At 54.0% G+C, this 22828-nt stretch overlaps 1 protein-coding gene across 6 annotated transcripts in view; it reads right to left on the reverse strand.

The window, feature by feature from the left end:
* Nucleotides 1-22828, reverse strand: part of SH2D3C (SH2 domain containing 3C) — a 48098-nt gene that overhangs the window by 8766 nt on the left and 16504 nt on the right. For 3 of the 6 annotated variants that reach the window (XM_033191720.1, XM_033191719.1, XM_033191721.1), the window contains 4 exons: nucleotides 15012-15051; nucleotides 4344-4472; nucleotides 2057-2511; nucleotides 32-156 (listed from right to left, as the gene is read on the reverse strand). In XM_033191720.1, coding sequence (XP_033047611.1) covers nucleotides 32-156; nucleotides 2057-2511; nucleotides 4344-4472; nucleotides 15012-15051 — 749 coding nt within the window. Of the gene's footprint in view, nucleotides 1-31; nucleotides 157-2056; nucleotides 2512-4343; nucleotides 4473-8240; nucleotides 9257-15011; nucleotides 15052-15786; nucleotides 15829-22828 lie in introns of those variants that run through there. The other 3 variants (XM_033191722.1, XM_033191725.1, XM_033191723.1) reach the window with 3 other exon arrangements.

A 22828-nucleotide genomic window follows, 5' to 3' on the forward strand; every position in this document is an offset into this window, starting at 1 on the left:
CCACCTGCTCCACCCCCTCTGCTGGCCATACCAGTGCTGTAGGCAGGGGAGCTAGGGCTCTCGGAGATGGACGACATAGGTGAGTGCAGGTCCGGGATCTGGTCCATGCTGAGGGCACAGCTGCGGATGGAGTCCCGAGGGCGGGGCAGCGACGTGCTGTGGAGCAGACACCATCATGGGCAGGGAGCCCAGAGGTCAGGGGCCTCAGCCTGCCTCTGGGACCCCCCACCTCTTCACCTTGAACTTCAGAGGCAGAGAAGGCTTGGAGATTATCAAATCCAACCTCCCGACTGACAGGTACAAAAAAACCTGAAGCCCAGAGGAGGGAGGGGACATAGGGAGTCAGGAGCAGAGCTAGGAACCCTGGTGGCGAGCACGCCTGGTTTCTTCCTTTTTTTTTTGGAGATGGAGTCTCACTCTGTCGCCCAGGCTGGAGTGCCATGGCGTGATTTCAGCTCACTGCAACTGCTGAACCCACCTCCCGGATTCAAAACATTCTCCTGCTTTAGCCTCCAAGTAGCTGGGATTACAGGTGCCCGCCACCAAGCCTGGCTAATTTTTTGTATTTTTAGTAGAGATGGGGTTTCACCATGTTGGACGGGCTTGTCTTGAACTTCTGATCTCAGGTGATCCGCCCACCTCATCCTCCCAAAGTGCTGGGATTACAGGCACGAGCCACCGTGCTTGGCCATCAGCCCAGTTCCTAGTCGGTATCCTCCACATGACCCTGCTCTCCTCCACTCCTACCCAGCTTCCCCTCCCACGAAGCTTAGAACAGCCTGAGGATGAGGCTTGGGGACACCCAGTTGAGCCAACACTTCTCACGCTCCTCTGTTCCTCTCCTTTCCTGAGGAGGAGGGGATGGGAAAGGGGGTACAGGCCAGAATTCAACACCCCACAAGGTGCCTTTGTGCAAATTAGTCGACTACAACCATTCTCTGGGCAGACACGGCTCCTCACTAGTGCCCTTAGCTTGATAAGCAGAATCTTTCCTCCGACCTGGAGAACGGTCTGGGGAGAGGGGCTAGCAGGAAGAGTGGGGAGCCTTAGGAAGTAGGCCCACCATCCTGACCTCTCCTCACTGCTCCCAACTATGCTCAGGATGCCTCAGGCACACATGGTCTGTGGATCCTGGCACCATTATGTTTACTGGCTCCAAACCACAGGCCAAGTGGCTGCTGCCCACAGGGCATCCATTCATCAATTCCTTGACTGGGAGCACCCAACCCAGCCCCAGGGAGATAGGGCCTCAAGGGCCTATCCAAGTGCAGGTGGCACAGGACAGCGGATCTCTGCAAATAGCCAGGGAAGCCACAGAAACCTGGGGCACAGACTTCAGATTCTATAGACCTGGGTTCGAGTCTTGATCCTACCACTCTCTAGCAAGCAGCTTCCCCCCTTAAAGCCTATGTCCTCATCTACAAATTGGGTGTATGGGCAGGACCCACCTCCCAGGAGGAAGTGGGTGTTGATGAGATTGGCCACGTACAGCACTTAACACTTAGTAGGATCTCAGGAACCAGCAGCTGCTGTGGCTTTTCCTGGCATCCAGGGCGTGGTTTTAGCCCCAGAGACAACCAGGTGTAATTAAAATTTGCTGAGAACATCCCATTCCCTGTGCAGTGATTTCCATGCTGTAAAGCCCTCTGCTCGGATGCCCACCTTGGCCTAGCTGTGTAGGATGGAGGGGTGGCATCAGGTGGCAGGGACCAGGCCCCTCTCTGGTTCAGGACTCAGGGCTCCCCTGGCATAGGGAGGGCTGCTTGAATGAAAGCCTTTATAGGTAGGAACATGGAGATAATAAAGGAGAGGTGACAGGGTCAAGGGCATATGGCCAGCAAGTGGCAGAGCTGGGACTGCCACTTGGGTCTGACTCCCTGCAAGTCCTTCATTCTGTACATCCACACAGTATGGCCCAACCTTCCTCCCATTCCTCGCTGTACACAGAGGCTCCAGGAGGGTAATTTCATCCCATTTCAGTGTGCATGGACCTTCCCTTTCTCACTAGCCCTCTCATTACCCACATCCCCATTTGACAAATGGGGCCCTGGCTGACCTGGTGGGGCAGCCTTCGCTGCGGGTGACCTTGTCGGCAGTGAGCCCGTCGGTCATGGTGACGCTGCGCCGTTTCATGTGGCTGCCCTTGGGGCCTGAGGGGCTGACAGGGCTGGCGGGCTTGCTACTCCCCTGTCCCAGGCCATAGCTGGCCTCGAGGTAGCGCAGTGGGAAGGTGCGGTTCACCGGGCAGTAGATGATGGCACCACTCTGCTCCGACACAGCCTTGCGGCTGCCCACATGATAGCGCACAAGGGCGGGCACATGGTCGAAGCTCTCCTGCTCAAACAGGTACTGGATGTGTGTGTAGCTCTCGCCTGCCTTCACCACCACCTTGTTGATCTTGAAGTGCAAGGCCTGGTTGCGCCAGCGGCACGTGAGCACATAGTCGCCCAGGCTGGTGAGCGAGTCCCGGATGAGGAAGTCACCATTGCGTTGTACCAAGGTCTCCGAGACCTGCAGAAGGCATGGTTAGGCTGGAGTAGGACAGGGCCAGAAGAGGGTCAGACCCAGGATCTGGGGGACAGAGCAACTCAGGATTAGGGGGGACAGCAAGCCCAGATCCAGGGTATAGAGGACCCAGTGAACAGAGACATCTGACATCTGAGAGCGGGGATGCAATGACCCAGGTTCAGAGGGGGCACCTCAGGCAGAGGCCGTGGGTCTGCCCTGGATCTACAGCACAGAGGCTCAGGAATGGGAGAACCTAACACCTTGGAATGGAAGGCACAGAGGCCCAGGGTCTGGAGGAGTGAGAATGGCTGATCTGAGACCCAGGTCTCAGACCCATCCCTTCTCAGGGTTCCGGTTAGGCAGAGTGAATTCCTAATCCTCATTCTTCCAACCACCCAGTGCTCTGGCATGCCTCTGGCCCTTGCACCCTCAAGCTGCTTTTTTGTCCTGGAACACCGTTCCTGCCTTGTCCATCTGATGAACTTCAGATGTTTATTTATTATTTATTTATATTTATTATTATTATTTTTTGAGATGGAGTCTCGCTGTGTTGCCCAGGCTGGAGTGCAGCGGCGCGATCTCAGCTCACTGCAAGCTCCGCCTCCCAGGTTCATGCTATTCTCCTGCCTCAGCCTCCTGAGTAGCTGGGACTACAGGTGTCCACCACCACGCCCAGCTAATTTTTTGTATTTTTAGTAGAGACGGGGTTTCACTGTGTTAGCCAGGATGGTCTCGATCTCCTGACCTTGTGATCCGCCCGCCTCAGCCTCCCAAAGTGCTGGGATTACAGGTGTGAGCCACCATGCTCGGCCTTATTATTGTTATTGAGATGGAGTCTCACTCTGTCACCCAAGCTGGAGTGTGGTAGCACAATCTCCACTCACTGCAACCTCCGCCTCCCAGGTTCAAGTGATTCTCCTGCCTCAGCCTCCTGAGTAGCTGGCTTACAGGTGCGTGCCACCACACCTGGCTAATTTTCATATTTTTAGTAGAGACAAGGTTTCACCATGTGGGCCAGGCTGGTCTCAAACTCCTGACCTCAGGTGATCTGCCCGCCTCAGCCTCCTAAAGTGCTGAGATTACAGGCGTGAGCCATCACACCTGGCCCCACCTGATGAACTCCTAACTATCTCACAAAGGCCTCCATCCTCAGTGTCCCCTCCTCAGGACTTGCCCATATTCATACTAGGCACTCTATTCTTGCGCTTCTTCTACTAGGCTCTGACTATCAGCCCCCCACCCTGGGCCATTAGCCATCAAAAGAAGCCACCACCTCTTCTATCTCTGCGCCTTGGTGCTTAGCACAGGTTCTGGCAAAGTTGGTGTTTGACAAAGATTATAGCATGAATGAAAGAAGGAACAAGTGATCTATAAACTTAAGTCTGTGGCTTATAAAGTCACCTCAGCCAAGAAACTCAACTTTGCCAAAACTAAGTAGCCCAAAGATTGGTACTCACTAAGCAAAAGGCAGATATATAGATTGGTACTCACTATACAAAAGGCAGATATATAGACCAGACAATAACAGTAACAATAATAAGAACAAAGGCCAACATTCATGGTGTCAAGCATCATGTTAAACATTTTACCTGCATTATTTCATTTAATTTTCACAAGAACCCTTTGCAGTAGATACTGAGGCTCGGGGAGCTGAAGCAACTTCTTCAAGGTCACAGTCAGTAAAGGGCAGAGCTAGACCTCATCCCAGTCCATTCTGATTGAACCCACCAAGCAACAGGACAGAGCCTCCCAGGTGGCTGCAACCAGGGCTGGGGCTGCCCAAGGCAGTGGATGGGAGGGTCCCGGGTTGAAGTCCCAGCTAGGGGCCTGCTCACCTCTCGGGGGATGCGGCCATGGTACCAGGCATGGCTGCGGAGATCCGTGCTACTGAGTTTGAGCTCCTCCTCCAATTCCTTGTGGAGTTTCTCTGGCGATGAGTCCAGGATGTACTTCTCCTTGGAGAACTGGGTAGGAGACAGCAAGAGTTGGCATCCAACTTAAAGCCCCCTTCTTCCTTCCCTCCCAGCTTCATTCTACCATGGATGAACTCCTCCTATCCTGGGACTCTGGGAACACTAAGGCACAGGTGCCAGAAAGGTCCTTTATCTTGGGTCCCAGAAAGAGTAAAGAAATCTCAATTCCTTCAACCAAACAATGCCAACTGCATTCCAGGCCCTGTGCTATATGCCAGGGGTTTATGCGGTGACACATAAACCAAGCCCGGCCCTCAAGGCAGTGCCTAGGCTGAGGAGAGGCAAAAGCAATGGGAGCCTCTGAGTAGAGGGCGGTCAGCACCACAGCGCTGGACAGCGGCAAAGAGCCAGGTGGCTTCTACAAGCAGGATTAAGCCTGGGCAAGGCAGAGGGGTCTGGGAAGCCTTCCTGGAGGAGACGGCAGTAAGAAAACACTCATTATGCACCAACGGCACCAAACTGATCTTGAAGTGTTGGAGGGGGATTTCTACAGGTGAATCTTGGAGGTAAGGCAGCAGGTAACTGCAGGAAAAGCTATGAGCAAAACCACAGAGCTGGTTGGACAAGGATACATTCTGGGATGGCGTATTCTACAATGCAAGGGTGGGGAAAAGACCATAAACAGGGACACGGGGACCCCACACAGACATCTGCATTGCCCCTTACAATTTCCAAAGCCATTTCTCCCTTGAAATCCCCAGCAATCCTCACCAGATGAGGAGGCCATGGCCCAGCAGGGAAGCCCAAGGCCACCGAAGGAGATAATGCCCAGTACTCTACCCTCCCACCTGGCCCAGAAACTCCTGGTTTCTTGATCACTGTGGCTTGAAGTTGGAGGCTGATGGATCTCAGGGGCCCTAAGGGCAGAGGAAGGGAAGCCCCTAATGCCACGTGTACGCCCACCAGAGCCCAGTCCAATCCTGGCTGTGCCATGTGAGCTCTCTGGGCTCAATTTCTTCCTCATTAAAATGGGTACAGTGACAGAACCTGCCTCACCTCACTGTGAGGATGAAAAGAGATAGCACTCCAGAGTACTACTAGCACACAGACATCTTCATCACTGAAAGGACATGGGACGGTTTTTCCTCTCCTTCCCCCAACTCCAGGCCCCAAAGATGGCTACTCCAAGACAGACAGACCCCAGCACTGGCCAGAAGGCAAGGTTGATGAGGGAGGGCAGTAAAGGGCCTTCATCCCAGGTGAGTCTCTCCCTGGGGTCCCTCGCTCCCCAGAGTCCAAGAGTCCTCTGGTTCGCTCCCTACCTCCTCAGACCATCCACAGATTTTGCCTCCTAATTCTATGACTACATCCCTTACCCCTCTGCTCCCATACTGCCTGGGTTTACCCCAATCTGCATTGCTCCCAAGACACCATGATTCCCAGTGTCAGAGATATCTAGAATCTCTGACTCCATTCAACATTGACTAAGTCCTTATCCTGGTCCTGTCCCAGGGGTGAGGATCCAAGGTTGCCCCTGCCCTGGGGGAGGCCTTGCAAACACTGACAATCAATTTCAGGTTTCCCAAATGTCCTGAGATGCACAGATAGAGATGGTGCACCACCAAACTAGTCAGGGGGCAGAGTCAGGGATCACTTCCCAGAAAAGGTGACATTTCTGCTGAGGTCTGAAGAAGGACTGGGTGAGCCAAGCAAAAGCACCAGGGTGGAGAGGGCAGGTGGACAGGTGGGCAGGGAAGAGCTTCTGGACAGAGAGCAGCAAATTCAGGGCCCTAGGGGCAGAGCCAAGGGGAGGAAGGGGAGATGAATGAGAAGCTTCCAAGGGGCTGTGGGGGCAGGGGCAGGTGTGGCAGGTGTCTTAGTGAGCTGGGGATTACCCGGAGGCCACAGCACAGCCATGGAAGGGTTTGGAAGTGTTGGGGCAGGTTTAGACCACTTGGGGAGAGCAGCCTAGGGTTTTCTAGGCAGTGGCAGGGCAGATAAGGTGTGGGGAGGAGTGGGGGAAGGGGAGTTTAGATGGCCATTGATTCATGCAGGGGAGCAGGGCGGAGGGGTCAGAAAGGACTCCTGGCCCAGATCCTAGAAGGATGATGGGACACGCTGAGTGGGCAAGGCTGGGGCAGAAGTAGCTTGGTGGTGGGCCCATGAAAATTTGGACCTTGAGGAACCTGCAGGACTCTGGGGACAGATGGTGGGAGTGGGTGGTTTGCACAGGTGCTCAGGAGAAAGGCCTGGGGGTGGGAATTCTGCACATCCTCCAGCCGTGGTAGAAACCGACACTCCCGAAGGGCAGAGAGGCCCAGGGCTGAGCTAGGATCCGGGCCTTCTCAGACACCTACACTTCTCCAAGGGGTCCCCTACTTCTGGGGGTCCCTGTTCTCTCCCCCTCTCACTCTGCGGTGCTCACACCAGCCTAGTCCTCTTTCCTCATATCACACCAAACCCTGGGAAGGGAAGAGTGGGCATCACAGGGAAAAAGGGACCCAAGACCTCCGCCTTCTGGCGTCCTCCTTGACAAAGGGCATGCAATTGAGACCTTCCCCCAGTTTCAGCGGGAGCCCGAGGGACGCGGGCAAAGGAGGGAGGAGGCTGGATGTTGAAGAACCCGCCCCAAGGCTGCCACTGTGTGACCTTGAGCCAGTCACTTCCCCTCTCTGGGCCTGAGAAGACTCATCCGTTAAAGGGGGCTGGGAGACTGGGCTCCCCTTTTCCAGCTTAATCACTGGTCATGGAGAGTTTGGGGGGACCAACTTGGTCCTCCCACACACCTGAGGGTGAGGAATCCTAGGGTCCCTGTGCCTTGATCTCACATCGACCTGGGGGCCCCCAGCTCCCTAGAGTTGGGGGTGCTGGAGTGCGAATGCAGCATCCCTGCGCTCGGCGCTCTGCTATTGGCCAGAGATGATCTCACCGCCTCCTGGCCTGCAGGCGCCTGATTGGCCGGTGCGGGGATGCTCCGCTCCGCAGCCGGCGGGGCCGTCCTTCAGGCGGGCTCCGCGAGCGTGTGAGCCTGGGGGAGGGAAGAGCCGACGCGCCTGGCATCTCCCAGGGGGCTCAGGGAGCAGGAGCGCGGAGACCCCCGGACAGGGTCTTAATCCCTTCCCGCCAGCCGAGCCCAGCATCCCCTCCAGCTCACCTCGGCGTCTCAACCCCAAGCAAAGCCATCCCCAAAGGATGCTCTGCAGAGAGGCGGGGTCCGGGTCCTCCCCTCCACCCCCTTCCGTTTAACCCTCTCACCGCCGCGGCGCCGTCCTGCACTGCCCGGCCAGCTGGGCTGGGAGAGACCTGCGCCCCAGGCATGTCCAAGCACACCTAGAGGGCGGGAGGGCGGCGGGCGCTCTGGCCCCAACCCTGGCACCCGAAGCATCCCCCGCATTTCCTGCTCCTCACTCAGCCTTCAGATCCCAGCCCAGCGCCCCCGGTACAATGGGGTGCCAGGGTGCCCAGGTCAGCCGCAAGGGCCAGCGTGCTAGGCGGAGGACCGGCAGGATGCCGGGGACCCCAACTCTCGGTCCCCCCTGCCCCAGCTCTCTCCCTCCTGCGGAGAAGGCAGAAACGGACCGGCATCCACCGTAGCCCGGAGTCCCAGGAGTGGCCGCCGAACCCTCACCCTGCGGAGCGCCTGGGCGCCCAGAGGTGAGGCTGGGGCGACCCCGCCCCCTCCCCTGACCGGCCCGGCCGGCCCGACCCTGTCGGGCGGGCGCCGCGGGACTGCAGCTCCCGGGCTGGCTCTAGGGCTCCGGGCGGAGCGGCCGGGGTCCCAACCCGGCGCGCATGGCGGGGGCCGAGCCGCCCCCTCACCTGCACCTGCACGAAGGAGCCGCGGTAGAAGCAGCAGGCGGCTGCCGACAGGGCGCTCCACAGGCTGCACCGCTCGGTCATGGTGGGGCCGGGCTGCCGAGGCCGGGACGGTGTGGGGGGGCGGTGGCCGGCGGGGCAGGGGCGCAGGGACCAACCGGCTGGGCACCGGCTGCGCGTGCCTCTCAGCGGCGCGATTACCTCATCGCCTTGTCGGGGGAGGAGCGGGGAGGCGGGGCGGGGAGACCCCACCCTCCAGCCGGTCAGGGGAGGGGAGGGGGCCATTGTTCCTCCCTCTGCCCGCCCCCCGCTCCCAGCCCCTCGCCCCCCGCCCTCCAGTCCCGCGCGCTCGAGCTGCCTGGAGCTGCGGGCGCGGAGCGGAGGACCTGCCAAGGAGGGTATTACCCGGGGCAGCGGGATCGGGTGGGGACCCATGGACCAGCGAAGGGAGGTTCCTGCCTCCCCCACTCGCCGCACCTCTAACAGACCGGGAGCGGGCAGAGACTTTGAATTAAATCATATCTAAAACTGGAAAAATCCCTGTATGTGCTCGACCAAATTCTTTGTGGCCTCAGGAAATCTCCCAGAGTCCAGGATTTCTCACCCCTGGTTTGGAATCAGAGACTCTGCTGGGAATCGCGGATGTTCACTGATAAGACTCTGGGGGTGCAGAAAGCCAGTAAAGCCCAGTGGTTAGAGGGGCAGCCTGGGTTCAACTGTCCCCTAACTACTGGTGCGCCCACTCCCACCAGCCCCTTCCCTGGGATCTCCGACTTACTTGTGGAAAATGCACCTGTCAAACGCAGCTAAAGCCTGCCCTGACCTCACAGAACTCTTGTGAGCTTTGCTGAGCTGGTGCATGTAAGTTGCCTGCACGCTATTATTTTCAAGCTTCCTGTCTTAGAAACTGGACTTTTTGGCCTAGCATGGTAGCTCACGCCTGTAATCCCAGCACCCTGGGAGGCTAGGGCAAGTGGATCACTTGAGGCCAGGAGTTCGAGACCAGTCTGGCCAGCATGGTGAAATCTTCTACTAAAAACACAAAAAAATTAGCCGGGTGTGGTGGCACATGCCTGTAATCCCAGCTACTCAGGAGGCTGAGGCATGAGAATCGCTTGAACCCAGGAGGTAGACATTGCAGTGAGATGAGATTGTACCACAGCACTCCAGCCCAGGTGATGGAGCAAGACTCTGTCTCAAAAAGAAAAAGAAACTGGACTTTTTGTCCCAGAACCACACACTCTTCAATGCAAAGGGAGCCATTGCTGATTCCCCATCAGTCAGGCTTCAGGTCTAAATCCTTCTGATAGACTGTGTGACTGCAGGTGGGTGAGTCCACCTCTCTGAGCCTCAGTTGTTTGTTTGTTTTCTGTAAATACATCTGAAGCTTTGGGCAAGCAGCCTGGAGTTTTATGGTCTTGGAATTAAGAATCCTTTCCTTAGAATGAAAGGATACACAAAACAGTTTGAGAACTCTGAAGTTCTGGAAGCTGACTCCTCAAAAATGAGTATCTCAAGGTAGGAGGGGGCTTTTGGTTTTGATTTTTTGAGACAGAGTTTTGTTCTTGTTGCCCAGGCTGGAGTGAAATGGAGTGATCTCGGCTCACTGCAATTTCGGCTGCCCAGGCTCAAGCAATTATCCTGCCTCAGCTTCCCGAGTAGCTGGGATTACAGGTGTGTGCCACCATGCTTGGCTAACTTTTTTTTTTTTTTTTGTAGAGATGGGGTTTCACCATGTTGGCCAGGCTGGTCTTGAACTCTTGACCTCAAGTGATCCGCCCGCCTCGGCCTCCCAAAGTGCTGGTATTACAGGCATGAACCACCACGCCCAGCCTAAGAGGGGGCTTTTGGAACCCAACTATTGATTCCTTTTAACCCTCATTTGACTTTTTTTTTTTTTTTTAAGAGTATCCCTCTATAGGCCAGGCTGGAGCACAGTGGCGTAATCACAGTATTGACCTCCTGGGCTCAAGTAATTCTCTTGCCTCAGCCTCCCAAGTAGCTGGGACTACAGGCACGCACCACCACACTCAGCTAATTTTCTTTTTTTTCAAGACACAGTCTCACTCTGTCACCCAGATTGGAGTGCAGTGGCTCAATCTCTGCTCACTGCAGCCTCTGCCTCCTGGGTTCAAGTGATTCTCATGCCTCAGCCACCCAAGTAGTTTCTAGTAGCTGGGATTATAGGCATGCACCACCATACCCAGATTACTATTATTATTATTATTATTTTTTTTTTTTTTTTTTGAGACAGAGTCTCGCTCTGTCTCTCAGGCTGGAGTGCAGTGGCACGATCTCCGCTCACTGCAAGCTCTGTCGCCTCCCGGGTTCATGCCATTCTCCTGCCTCAGCCTCCTGAGAAGCTGGGACTACAGGTGCCAGCCACCACACTGGGCTAATTTTTTTGTATTTTTAGTAGAGATGGGGTTTCACCGTGTTCACCAGGATGGTCTCGATCTCCTCACCTTGTGATCTGCCCGCCTTGGCCTCCCAAAGTGCTGGGATTACAGGCGTGAGCCACCACGCCCGGCCACGATTATTATTATTATTTTGAGATGGAGTCTCACTCCATTGCCCAGACTGGAGTGCAGTGGCAAGATCTCAGCTCACTGCAACCTCCAATTCCCAGATTCAAGCAATTCTCCTGCCTCATTCTCCTGAGTAGCTGGGATTACAGTAGTGCACCACCATGCCTGGATAACTTTTTTATATCTTTTTTAAGTAGAGATGGGGTTTTACCATGTTAGCCAGGATGGTCTCGATCTCCTGACCTCATGATCTGCCCACCTTGGCCTCCTAACGTGCTGCGATTACAGGTGTGAGCCACCGCGCCCGTTTAATTTTTTGTATTTTTAGTAGTGGGGTTTCACTATCTTGGCCAAGCTGGTCTCAAACTCGTGGCCTCAAGTGATTCACCGGCCTTGGCCTCCCAATTCCAATGCCCAAGTCCCCCAAAGTGCTGGGATTACAGGTGTGAGCCACCGCACCTGGCCTTCCCAGCTAATTTTTATATATTTTTTGTAGAGACAGGATCTTGCTATGTTGCCCAGGCTAGTCTCGAACTCCTGGCCTTAAATGATGCTCCCACCTTGGCCTCCCAATTGCTGGGATTACAGGCATGAGCCACTGCGCCCAGAACCTCATCTGAGTCTTGAAACTAAAATTAACATTCCTTTGACTTTGTCCTTTGGGAGACTGTTTAATCATTTCTACTGAGCAGATATTACTTACTTTACAATGTTTAAAACAAAACAAACAAAAAAAAAACCCTACATTTTTAACCCCTAAAAATAAACTATAGGAAAAAACATAAAGCTAACATTCTTCACAGGGATCTCACCACCTTACCAGGCAGCTGGGGTCTGCAGGATGCTGAAATATGGCCCCTGCATTCCACCCATTGCCTTTGGGGTTAGTTTTCCCCAGGTCCTCCCTCCCACAGTGGCATAAGGGTTCTGGAACTTCTGCTTGACTTGTTTCTACCCTAGACTCTGTTTCTGGGCTCATGCAGTTTACTTTCTGACTTTGTCCACACTCCTGCCTCTGCCAGGACAACTCTCCTACCCCTCACTTTGTCTCCTTTCTAGCATTTCACTCATGGAGAGATCTCAGTGAATGTTCCCAGTCAACCGCAATGGCCTGGCTCCAATGCCTCCTCCTCCAGAAAGCTTTCCTTGATCTCCAGCTCCCCAGCTCCCCATCTGAAAGTCATCCCCCACCTCTGGAGCTCCCACAGCTTCTGGTGATGGTGAGGGGGCAGCAATCTGAGGACTTCCCACGCTGCTCCATTACTAGTCATTTACATAGAGTTATGCAGGTAGCATCTCAGGGTGATGAAATGTCCCTGTGGTGAGGAGCTAGGCCAGCCCACACTGTTCCAGGCCCAGGTCCCCCACTCATGGCCATGGGCTCACTGAAGCCATAGCAACCCTGGGTTGGAGGCACCCTTGTTACCATTTCACATAGTCAAACACAGGCTCAGGGAGGCGATGCCACACTCAAAGCCAGTGGCAAGTAAGTGGCAGATCCCAGACTGAAATTTGTTTTTTAGTTTTGTGGGGTTTTTTATGTCAGCCTACGTCATGCTTTTTTTTTTTTTTTTTTTTTGAGATTGAGTCTTGCTCGGTCGCCCAGGCTAGAGTACAGTGGTGCTATCTCGACTCACTGCAACCTCTGCCTCCTGGGTTCAAGGAAGTCTCCTGCCTCAGCCTCCCCGGTAGCTGGGATTACAGGCATGTGCCACCACGTCTGGCTAATTTTTGTATTTCTAGTAGCGATGGGATTTCGCCATGTTGGCCAGCCTGGTCTCAAACTGCTGACCTCAGGTGATCTGCCCGCCTCGGCCTCCCAAAGTGCTGGGATTACAGGCATGAGCCACTGTGCCTAGCCTGAGCCACTGCACCTGGCCCATCATGCTTTAACGGGACTAAAATTTGGATCTGCTAGGCGTGGTCACTCATGCTTGTATTCCCAGCACTTTGGGAGACCCAGGCAGGAGGATCATTTGAGGCCAGGCATTTGAGACCAGCCTGGACAACATAGTGAGACCTCATCTTTAAAAAAAAATTTTATTTTTTTGGCTGGGCGCGCTGGCTCACACCTGTCCCAGCACTTTGGGAGGCCAGCACTTTGGGAGGCCAAGGCAGGCAGATCATGAGGTCAGGAGATTGAGACCATCCTGGCTAACATGGTGAAACTCCGTCTCTACTAAAAATACAAAAAATTACCTGGGTGTGGTGGCAGGCGCCTGTAGTCCCAGCTACTCAGGAGGCTGAGGCAGGAGAATGGTGTGAACCTGGGAGGTAGAGCTTGCAGTGAGCTGAGATCACGCCACTGTGCTCCAGCCTGGGTGACAGAGTGAGACTCCATCTCTTTAAATTAGCAGTGGCACACACATGTAATCCCAGGGACTTAGAAGGCTAAGGTGGGAGGACTGCTTGAGCCCAGGAGCATAGGCTGCAGTGAGAGACAGAGAGAGATCCCATCTCTTAAAAAATAATAATAAAAATAAAAGTTGGATCTGACGGATTGCAAAAAACAAGCGCAAAGCACTGTATGATTCTTCCGTGGGTCCCACCTGGACCAGGAGCCGTTTGAATTCAGGGCCTGGTGCTCCTTGCCCTCTGCCTATTCTCAGTACTCAGCACAGGGCCTTGCTCAGGGTGGGGGCTCCTGGGGGCAGAAGGCCAAGGGCTTTGGCTATAGTCCTGGCATCAAACTTGGGGTGTAATCCCAGTTCTTCCTCATAATATCAGCTTGGTGCAGAAGTAATTGTGGTTTTCACCATTAAAAGTTATGTGGGGTAGGGGGCTAGGGGAGGGAGAGCATTAGGAAAAATACCTAATGTAGATCATGGGTTGATGGGTGCAGCCAACCACCATGGCACGTGCATACCTATGTAACAAACCTGCATGTTCTGCACATGAACATGTTACCCCAGAACTTACAGTATAAAAAAAATGAAAAAAAAAGTAATGTGACCCAGGGCAAGTCACTGCACTTCTCTGGACCTCAAGTTTCCCATTCGTAAATGGGCACAAGAAGGCTCTCCCTACCCAGCGATGAGGGAGAAAATCAAAGATCTCTCATGTAAAGAACGCCTCTCCTCCAGTGTCTAGCAGCCAGCACAGGGTCTGCACACAATAGGCACTCAATATGTCATTTATGTTTATGATTATTACTATCATTGTTATTTCTTTTTTTTTTTTTTTTTTTTTTTTTTGAGACGGAGTCTCGCTTTGTCGCCCAGGCTGGAGCGCAGTGGCTGGATCTCAGCTCACTGCAAGCTCCGCCTCCCGGGTTCATGCCATTCTCCTGCCTCAGCCTCCAGAGTAGCTGGGACTACAGGCGCCCGCCACCTCGCCTGGCTAGTTTTTTGTAATTTTTTAGTAGAGACGGGGTTTCACCGTGTTAGCCAGGATGGTCTCGATCTCCTGACCTCGTGATCCGCCCGTCTCGGCCTCCCAAAGTGCTGGGATTACAGGCTTGAGTCACCGCGCCTGGCCTATCATTGTTATTTCAAAACTGCATTTTCTTTTTTTTTTTTTTCCCCAGGCTGGAGTGCAGTAGTCAGCTTACTACAACCTCTGCCTCCTGGGTTCAAGCAATTCTCCTGCCTCAGTTTCCTGAGTAGCTGGGATTACAGGCACGCACCACCATATTTGGCTAATTTTTTGTATTTTTAGTAGAGAAGGGGTTTCACCATGTTGGCCAGACTGGTTCTGAGCTTCTGACCTCAGGTGATCCACCCGCCTTGGCCTCCCAAAGTGCTAGGATTACAAGCATGAGCCACCGTGCTCTGCCAAAACTGCATTTCAGTGTTCCCAGTGCCCAGGATAAATTAAGCTTTGGATAAATCTGAGCTGTGCCCATTATCTGTGATAAAGAACTGAGTCATCCTCTCCTGCTCCCTGCTCCCAGAGCCAGCACACAGTAGGTGCACAAAGATTGGGTGGGATTGGAAGGCTGCAACCTTTACACAGAGACACTGTTGGGGACCCGTCCAGCTGGCAAGTGGGTGGGGTCAGATGATATCAAATATTGGGATGCCCTGAATTTGGGGCCAGGAGAGAATAATGGCTGGTGTAGGAAGAAGGTGCTGAGAATGAAACTGGATCCAAATGCTGCCTTGACTCTGAGAACCTCCCCTCCTGGGAATACACAGTGAGGTCTGGCTCCTAACAAGGCTTGAGGAAGGGCTCTGCCCACCCATAATGGAACACGCTCTGAGACCTTCCGTGTCCTCTGACCAACTCCTGGCCGAGCCCCTCCTACCTTCACATAGTCGCCGCCAGCCTCCGGCTCTCCAGCAGCCCTGGAAGGAGAGAAGACAAGTGAGCATCCCCAGCCCAGCCAGGCAAGTGGCTCCCCAGCTGCCAGTCTCTTGCCTGCCTGCCTGGGGCCAGCACCTGGCCCTTGGGACCCCAGCAGTCTCACCCTGAAGGCAGGAGGGGGCACTTATCAGCTGGCCTGGCTCCTCCACTTTCCAGCTGTGCACCCCTAGGCAAGTCCCTTCACCTCTCTGAGCCTGCATTTCATATCTGTAAATCGGGAATAATGACAGTCTCTGCCTAATGATTTTGACTGGAGGACTCAGGGTTTAATGAACGTTACCTGCTTATTATGGAGCCTGCTTCCCGAACCACTGTCTTCACTGGACTACGGACACTATGCTTCCCTGGTTTTCTTCTTTTCTCTGCCTTCCCCACCCCCTCCTCCCACCCCACCCCCATCATCCCTGACTCTAAACCCTGGAGGGCCCCAGGCTGGGGATCAGCCCCTGCGCTCACTTCCTAGGGTAGAGTGACCTAGTCATGGCCACTGCCAAGCACACTGCGGAGCCACTGCCGGTGCTAGAGGGCTACGGAATTGATTCCGCCCCCAGGGTGGAGAGCCTGGAGAGGCCAGAGGCCAGAGGTGGCTATTTTTCCTTCCTTCCTCCTGAGGGCCACCGTGAACCACTCCCTCCACTGCACTGCCTTAAATGCTACTCCTACCCTCAGGCAGCCTGGACCTGCCCCTCCATCCCCAGACTTGGAAATCCAACTACCTCCAGGACGCCTCCCCCTGGATATCTGAAGGCTATCTCCAACTTGTTGTATCCAAAGCAGAACTGTGGCTCCTCCCCACCCCCTCCCCATCTTCCCCGGCTCAGCTGATGTCAGTTTCCTCTTTCCTGCCACTTTGGCCAAAAACCATGTGGTCCTTTGTGCTCCTTCTCTTCCATTCAGCTCCACACCCAGTCCACCAGGAAATCCTGCCGCTCCACCGTCAGAATCTTCTCCGCATGTCCACCCCGTCCCCACAGTGGGGCCACCCTCGTGTCTCCGGTGGAGCAGAGGAGCCTTCCCTCAGGCTCCCTGTCCACTCTCACCCACAGTCAGCTTCTGCCCCAAGACCAGAAGGCGCCCAAGCTTACAACCTAAGCAGATCATGGTACACACACCATCCTCAACCTTTCAGCGGCTCCCATTTCTAGAAGAACAAAATCTAAACTCCTCTCTGTGGCCGTGCAATTTATCATCCAAACCAGAACTTTTCTTCCTTTGCAAAAGTAAGAGGGTACCATGATTATGCCAGAAAAACAGGCAAAAACTGGCTCATCTGTTCCCTAACCCACAAGGCCGTGTGTGGCCTGCTGGTACCCGATAGCCACCCCGCCAACCCTCCAGCCTGTCTCCCTTGCACCTCCTGTCCCTTATTCTGCCTCTGCCCCACCCTCCTTGGCAACTTGTTCCGGCCACAGGGCCTTCGCTCTTGCTGTTCCCTCTGCCAGGAATGCTCTTCCCCAAGGGCTTCATGAAGCTTGTCCCTCCTCCCTCTTTATTCAGGGCTTTGCTTAATGTCACCTCTTTGGAGAAGCCTTCCCTGACCTCCCCACCTCGAATAGTCCCTCATTGCTTCACTCTGTGTTCCCAATCCTACTTTATTTTCAATTTTTGTAATTTCTGCCTGAAATGGCCACTTTATATTTAATTGCTGACTTATCTGATGCCCTTATGAAAGTGTTGACTTTGTCTAATTCACCATTGAGACCCAGTCCCCAACATAGTGCCTGCAGGAGCTCAAGAAATATTGCTTAAAGCAAAATTAGCCAGACGTGGCAGCGAACGCCTGTAATCCCGGTTACTTGGGATGCTGAGGCAGAAGAATCACTTGAACCCAAGAAGAAGAGGTTGAAAAAAAGCAATATTGCTTAAAGGGATGCATGAATAGTAAACAATGTTAATTGTTAATCGCTGTCATCATTAATTTTGTTAGGCTGGGCCCAGGTTCTCTGGCTAAGAAAGGCCTCAGCCTTCCCATCTGCAAAATGGGGAGGGGAGGTCGACTATTGGACCTCCTCCTCAAATACAGAAGCTTCATTTTTTTTAAAAAAAAAGGAAGCCGGCCGGGCGCGGTGGCTCAAGCCTGTAATCCCAGCACTTTGGGAGGCCGAGACGGGCGGATCACGAGGTCAGGAGATCGAGACCATCCTGGCTAACATGGTGAAACCCCGTCTCTACTAAAAAATACAAAAAACTAGCCGGGCGACATGGCGGGCGCCTGTAGTCCCAGCTGCTTGGGAGGCTGAGGCAGGAGAATGGCGTAAACCCAGGAGGCGGAGCTTGCAGTGAGCTGAGACCCGGCCACTGCACTCCAGCCTGGGCGGCAGAGCGAGACTCCGTCTCAAAAAAAAAAAAAAAAAAAAAAAGGAAGCCGAGATAAAAAATAAAATTGTGGGTTCCCCCAATCCTAAGGCCAAAAGCTCCTCCTCCTTGAGACGCTATCTGATAGCCCTCCCTATTTAACATTCTAGGGTTCTTCATCGCTAATCTTCTCTCCTAGAAAGCCCTAGCTAGTATCTAACCACAGTCCTTCAAGCTACAGCCCAGCAACAGTAGGCTTTTGGGCTCTCTCTGTCCCGCAGCAGTGGAGTGAGGCAGAGTAGGGACCCCTCCCCCATTCACCTCCACCCACTCTTCCCGGGTGAGGCATCCCATCCCAACATTTCCTGCTATTCAGGCCCGGAAATCCTCCCACTGCTGGGAACAGATTAGTCAGGACACTGGATCAACCCAGAGCTTCCTCCTGCTTCCTGTACTTCCCCTCGGGCTCTGGAACAGGGGTAGAGCCTTGGAGACAGGGTGCCTGCACAAGAGATCAGGCCTGACTAGGGTGGCCAGAGCCTATAGGGGTGCTCAGGGCAGAGGCCCAGGTCAGGGAAGCTGAGGCTCTGGGGCCACTCTTCCACCCCATGGCCTCACCATAGGGTGGCGCTACAACACTCTGACATGTCCAAGACACAATGACCATGCCCAGTTACAATCCGCTACCATCACTTGCCTGGACTACCACCACCACCTCCCCCTGGCCTCCTTGCCTCCATCTGTGTCCCTGCAACCTATTCTCCCCGCACAGCAGCCACAGCAGTCCTGTTCAAATGCAAGTCAGATCACAGCTTTCCTCTGCTCCAACCCACTTGCATGGCCCCCAGCTTCACTTACAGTAAGAGCCAAGGTCTTGCAAACAGCCTTGCACACTGACCTCATGGCCCACGACATTCCTCCTCACCTGCGCTGCTCTATCTCCCCCACCCCACCTCAGGGTCTTTGCCCTTCGTATTCCCGCTGCCTGGAATATTTTCCTCCAGACATTCCCTGGGTTCCCTCCCTCCTGCTCTTGGTTGTTGTTGTTGTTGTTGTTGAGATGGAGTCTCACTCCATCACCCAGGCTGGAGTGCAGTGGCGCGATCTTGGCTGACTGCAACCTCCACCTCCCGTGTCCAAGCAATTCTCCTGCCTCAGCCTCCCAAGTAGGTAGGATTACAGGTGACCACCACCACGCCGGGCTAATTTTTTGTATTTTTAGCAGAGACAGGGTTTCGCCACATTGGCCAGGTTGGTCTTGAACTCCTGATCTCAGGTGATCTGCCTGCCTCAGCCTCCCCAAAAGTGCTGGGATTACAGGCATGAGCCACCGTGCCTGGCCCTTCAGTTCTTTTTTTTTTTTTTTGAGACAGAGTCTCGCTCTATCGTTTGGGCTGGGATGCAGTGGTGAGATCATGGCCACCATAGCCTCAACCTCCTGGCTGGAGTGATCCTCCCATCTCAGCCTCCCATAGGGCTGGGATTACAGGTGTGAGCGACCACACCCAGCCCCTCCTTCAGTTCTTCACTAAAATGTCCCCTTCTCAGCAAGGCCTGGCCACCCTTTCTGAAAGTGTGATCTTCCCCAACTCCTACATTCCCTTCCCTGCTTAATTTTGCCCTGACCCCTCATCTGACTTAGCACGCATTTCCTCTCATGTAGGGACTAGCTCCTCTCACTAGAATGCCAGCCCCACAAGGACAATGGTTTATGTTTCTGTCTAGACAATGTCAGGAACCATCAGGAACTTAGTAAATATATTTTTTTGAATGAATGAATGAATGAGTGAATGAGTGTCACAGCAGCCCCCTGCAGCCCTGAGGACAAAGTCTAGTCCTCCTGGCTGGGCCATCTGTGACTCCAAAGAGCTCCACCCCCTGCAGCCTCAGGGCCTTTGTACGTGCTGTTCCCTCTGCCTGGAATGTCCTCTCTCCCTTTTGGCTAGGGTTGGTCACTCCTACGCAGCCTTCAGAGTTCAGTTTGCTTGGGGATTTCTAGAAAACTCTCCCTCCCATTGTAATGATCAAATCCAGGAATCAAAGCATCCATTTTTAAAACTCAGCTCCACTAATTAATTTATTTATTCCTCATTTTACAAACCTAAAAGAGACTTCTCCTGCCGTATTAGTGGTGAAATCAATTAATAAATAATAGTGACAATTGAGCTAAATCAGTGCCATTAATCATCAGCATTAATTATTTAAATAACCAACCCCTTTCACTGCCTGTATTAACTGATTTGTTCTGATAACTGATACCACTTACTGCATACATTAGCTTAATTAATTGGATTAATGAGCAGTAATTAAAGCCCATTATCCTTCTTTTCCCCCAATGCATGTTTAAATCTAAGCTTTACCTTCAGGGCCTTCATCCTGGGCCAGAAGGAAGGGTGACGTTCCCCCAGAGGCCCTGTAGGAGAAGGGGTGGGGAGAGGCTGCTGTCCTGCCCCACCCTGGCCCTCTTTCATGATGGTGGCCTGGTCCTCTGCAGAGGCCTGTGTGCTGTCTGTCCCTGTCTGTTTCCTTGGGCCTTGAGGCCTGGACATAAGTCCTCAAGTGGAGACCTCCCCAAGCTCTGCCACCTGCCTCTCAGCTTTTCCCTTGCCCCCAATCCCTGGCTCCCTGCCTTCCCTCTCTGAAGCTCAGCTTCCTCATCTGTAAAGTGGGCACAGTATAACTATCTCCCCAGAAGGGCATGAGAAGGAGGGGTGCAAGTTCCCTGGCCCATGTGGGGCTCCTCTTGCTGCCCTAGCCTCTACCCACGAAGATCGGCCATCCTCCCACCCTGCCCCTCCTGGGGGGGCTGAAGTTGCTTTCCTCCCTTTTTTTTTTTTTTTTTTGAGATGGAGTCTTGCTCTGTTGCCCACGAGTGCAGTGTCATGATCTCGGCTCACTGCAACTTCCGCCTCCCGGGTTCAAGTGATTCTCTTGCCTCAGCCTCCTAAGTAGCTGGGACTACAGGTGCGTGCCACCATGCCCGGCCAGTTTTTGTATTTTTAGTAGAGATGGGGTTTCACCACGTTGGCCAGGCTCGTCTTGAACTCCTGGCCTCAGGTGATCCACCTGCCTTGGCCTCCCAAAGTGCTGAGCTTACAGGCGTGAGCCACTGTGCCCGGCCTCTTTCCTTCCTTCATGCCCATCTTCACTCACCCACTGCAGAGAAGCAACAGGCACCTGCCTGCTCTGAGCTTCTCAGTCCTTAAAGACCCTGGGCGAAGAGAGCTGGGTGGAAAGCCCCATCTCGCCCAGGATACCAGCCATGGGGCCTGTGGGATTCCCTGCCAGGACGATTCTTGGCTTTAGCCCTGCCCTACTCCCCAAGATGGGCCACTATTGTGTCCAGCACATCCTACTCCCTCTCCACGTCTAGAGCCCTCAGTCTTCCTGAGAGGGCTGGGGTGTCCAGCGGGAGCTCAGGACGGGCGACAGCCCTGTGAGGAGAAGGCCATTCTTCCCAGGGCGGAGCTGAGGATGCTGGGCCCTGAGAGCTGCCACCCGAGTCTCAAAACCTGCCAAAGAAGAGAGAGAAAACAAAAGGCATCTACTGAGCGCTAGCGGCTGACGGAATGCCTGTGATCTCGAAGCCCCATTTTATAGCGGAGAAAACTGAAGCTTGTAACTTGACCCAGGGCACGCGGCTGCTCAGACTAGAACCAGTTGGCCTGATGTCTAATTCTCTGCTCTGTTCCTTACAATGGGTGGACCCCCCCCCCACCCAGATATTGGGAGCTACTTCTGGGTGGAGAGGAGGAGAAGCTAGACAGGGAAGGCAAAGAAACAGACAAACAAAAAAACAACATTTCAACCAGAGCCCAGAACCAATGTCAGGAAGAGGAAATGGGGTGGAGCCTGAGCGGGCCCTCAGCTGGGAGGTAGGAAGTGGCGTGGCTCTGGGCAAGTCCCTCTCATCGGGCCTCAGTTTCCCCTTCCACAGCATGAGTAACTCCTGTTTACTGGTACTTACTTGGGCCAAGCCCAGAATAAATGCTTTACCTGATATATCCCATCCTCACAGTGACTCTATGAAGCAGCTGCTGTCATTGTCCCCAATTTACTGATGGGGAAACTAAGGCTCAGAGAGGAAAAGGGACTTGCTCAAGGTCACACAGTCAGTGGGCCTCTGAGCTACTGCTGTACCTGACCCCTATCCTCCCCAGCCCTCACCCCACACAGGTCCAGCAGCCTGCAACAGGGTCCCCTGAGGGTTTGGGGGATGTGGATCCAGCTAGGGGTCGGGGGAACAGCCCATCCTTCCCAAACCAGCCCAGTTCCCACAGCCCAAGGCGTCCGGGGGTCTCAAGGACTGTGAGAAAGTCTCCACAGGAAATGAGAGCCAGGAGCAGCTGGGCCCCTTCGGAAGACAAGGACCAGCCTCCCAGAGCCTGAAGAGGCTGCACAGACGGGGCCCACCACGACCCCCTCCCCTGGTGGGTAATCGCTACCAGATGCCCGGCAGCTGACGTCACCCTGCAGGGCCGAGAGGGTCGTGGGACTCTGGGGAGAGTTGGGAATTCTTGGACCAGAATCAACATTCCAAAAGGAAATGGGGTGGGGGGTGGGGGAGTATCCTGGCCTGTTTTCAGTGCCTGGCACCAGGTCTGTGGCAGGGGCAACACAGGGTACCCCTGGTTCTCAAGTCTCCGTTTCCTTCCAAACAGCCCCTTGGGAGTGAGGGTCGGAGCTTGGATCTCTGGGTGGGAGGCAAAGGACACTCAGATGAGGCACTAAAAAGCGATACAGAACAGCAATCAGATTATCCTAAAAGTTCAAGGCTGCCACAAGCTATGATTGAGCCACTGCACTCCAGCCTAGGCAACAGAATGAGACCCTGTCTCAAAAAAATATCAAACATAGAAAAGATCCTCCTAAAAAGAGGTCTTTTAAAAACATAAGTCACAGCAGGGCCTGTCGCTGTTCAAGGCCAGCAATGGCTCCCGTTTTGCTCAGAGCCAAAGCCAGGTCCTCGCTGGGCCCTTCCAGGCCCTATGTTATCTGTGCCCATTTCCATCCCAGCCTCCCAGACCACCCCTCCCTGTCTTCCCCACCTTGCTCTGCCCCAGCCACACTGGTCTCTGTTGTTCTCCAAACATGCCACCTCAGGGCCTTTATACCTGCTGTTCCCTCGGCCTGGCGTGCCCCTTCCCAGACACCAAGAGGGTCTGTCCTTTGTCTCCTTTGTTCAGACATCACTTCCTCACTGAACCTTTCTTTCCGGCTAACCTTCTTAAATTGGCACCGCCAGCCACTCCCTGCTTTCGCCAACCAATTCTAGATCTGGTTTTAAATTTTCTCGGTAAGTCCTTTCTCTTCTAGTTGACCACAGAACTCATTTATCTTGTCTATCATCTGTCTCCCCTGCCCTGGAATGGGGACTCCATGAGGGCAGGGTTTTGTCTGCCATGCTCACCGCTATCTTCCAGAACCTAGAACAGTGTCTGAGGCATAGCTGTACCTCAGTCA

Source organism: Trachypithecus francoisi, unplaced genomic scaffold (assembly GCF_009764315.1).
Source record: "Trachypithecus francoisi isolate TF-2019V2 unplaced genomic scaffold, Tfra_2.0 Contig01585, whole genome shotgun sequence".
Taxonomy (NCBI): Eukaryota; Metazoa; Chordata; class Mammalia; order Primates; family Cercopithecidae; genus Trachypithecus; species Trachypithecus francoisi.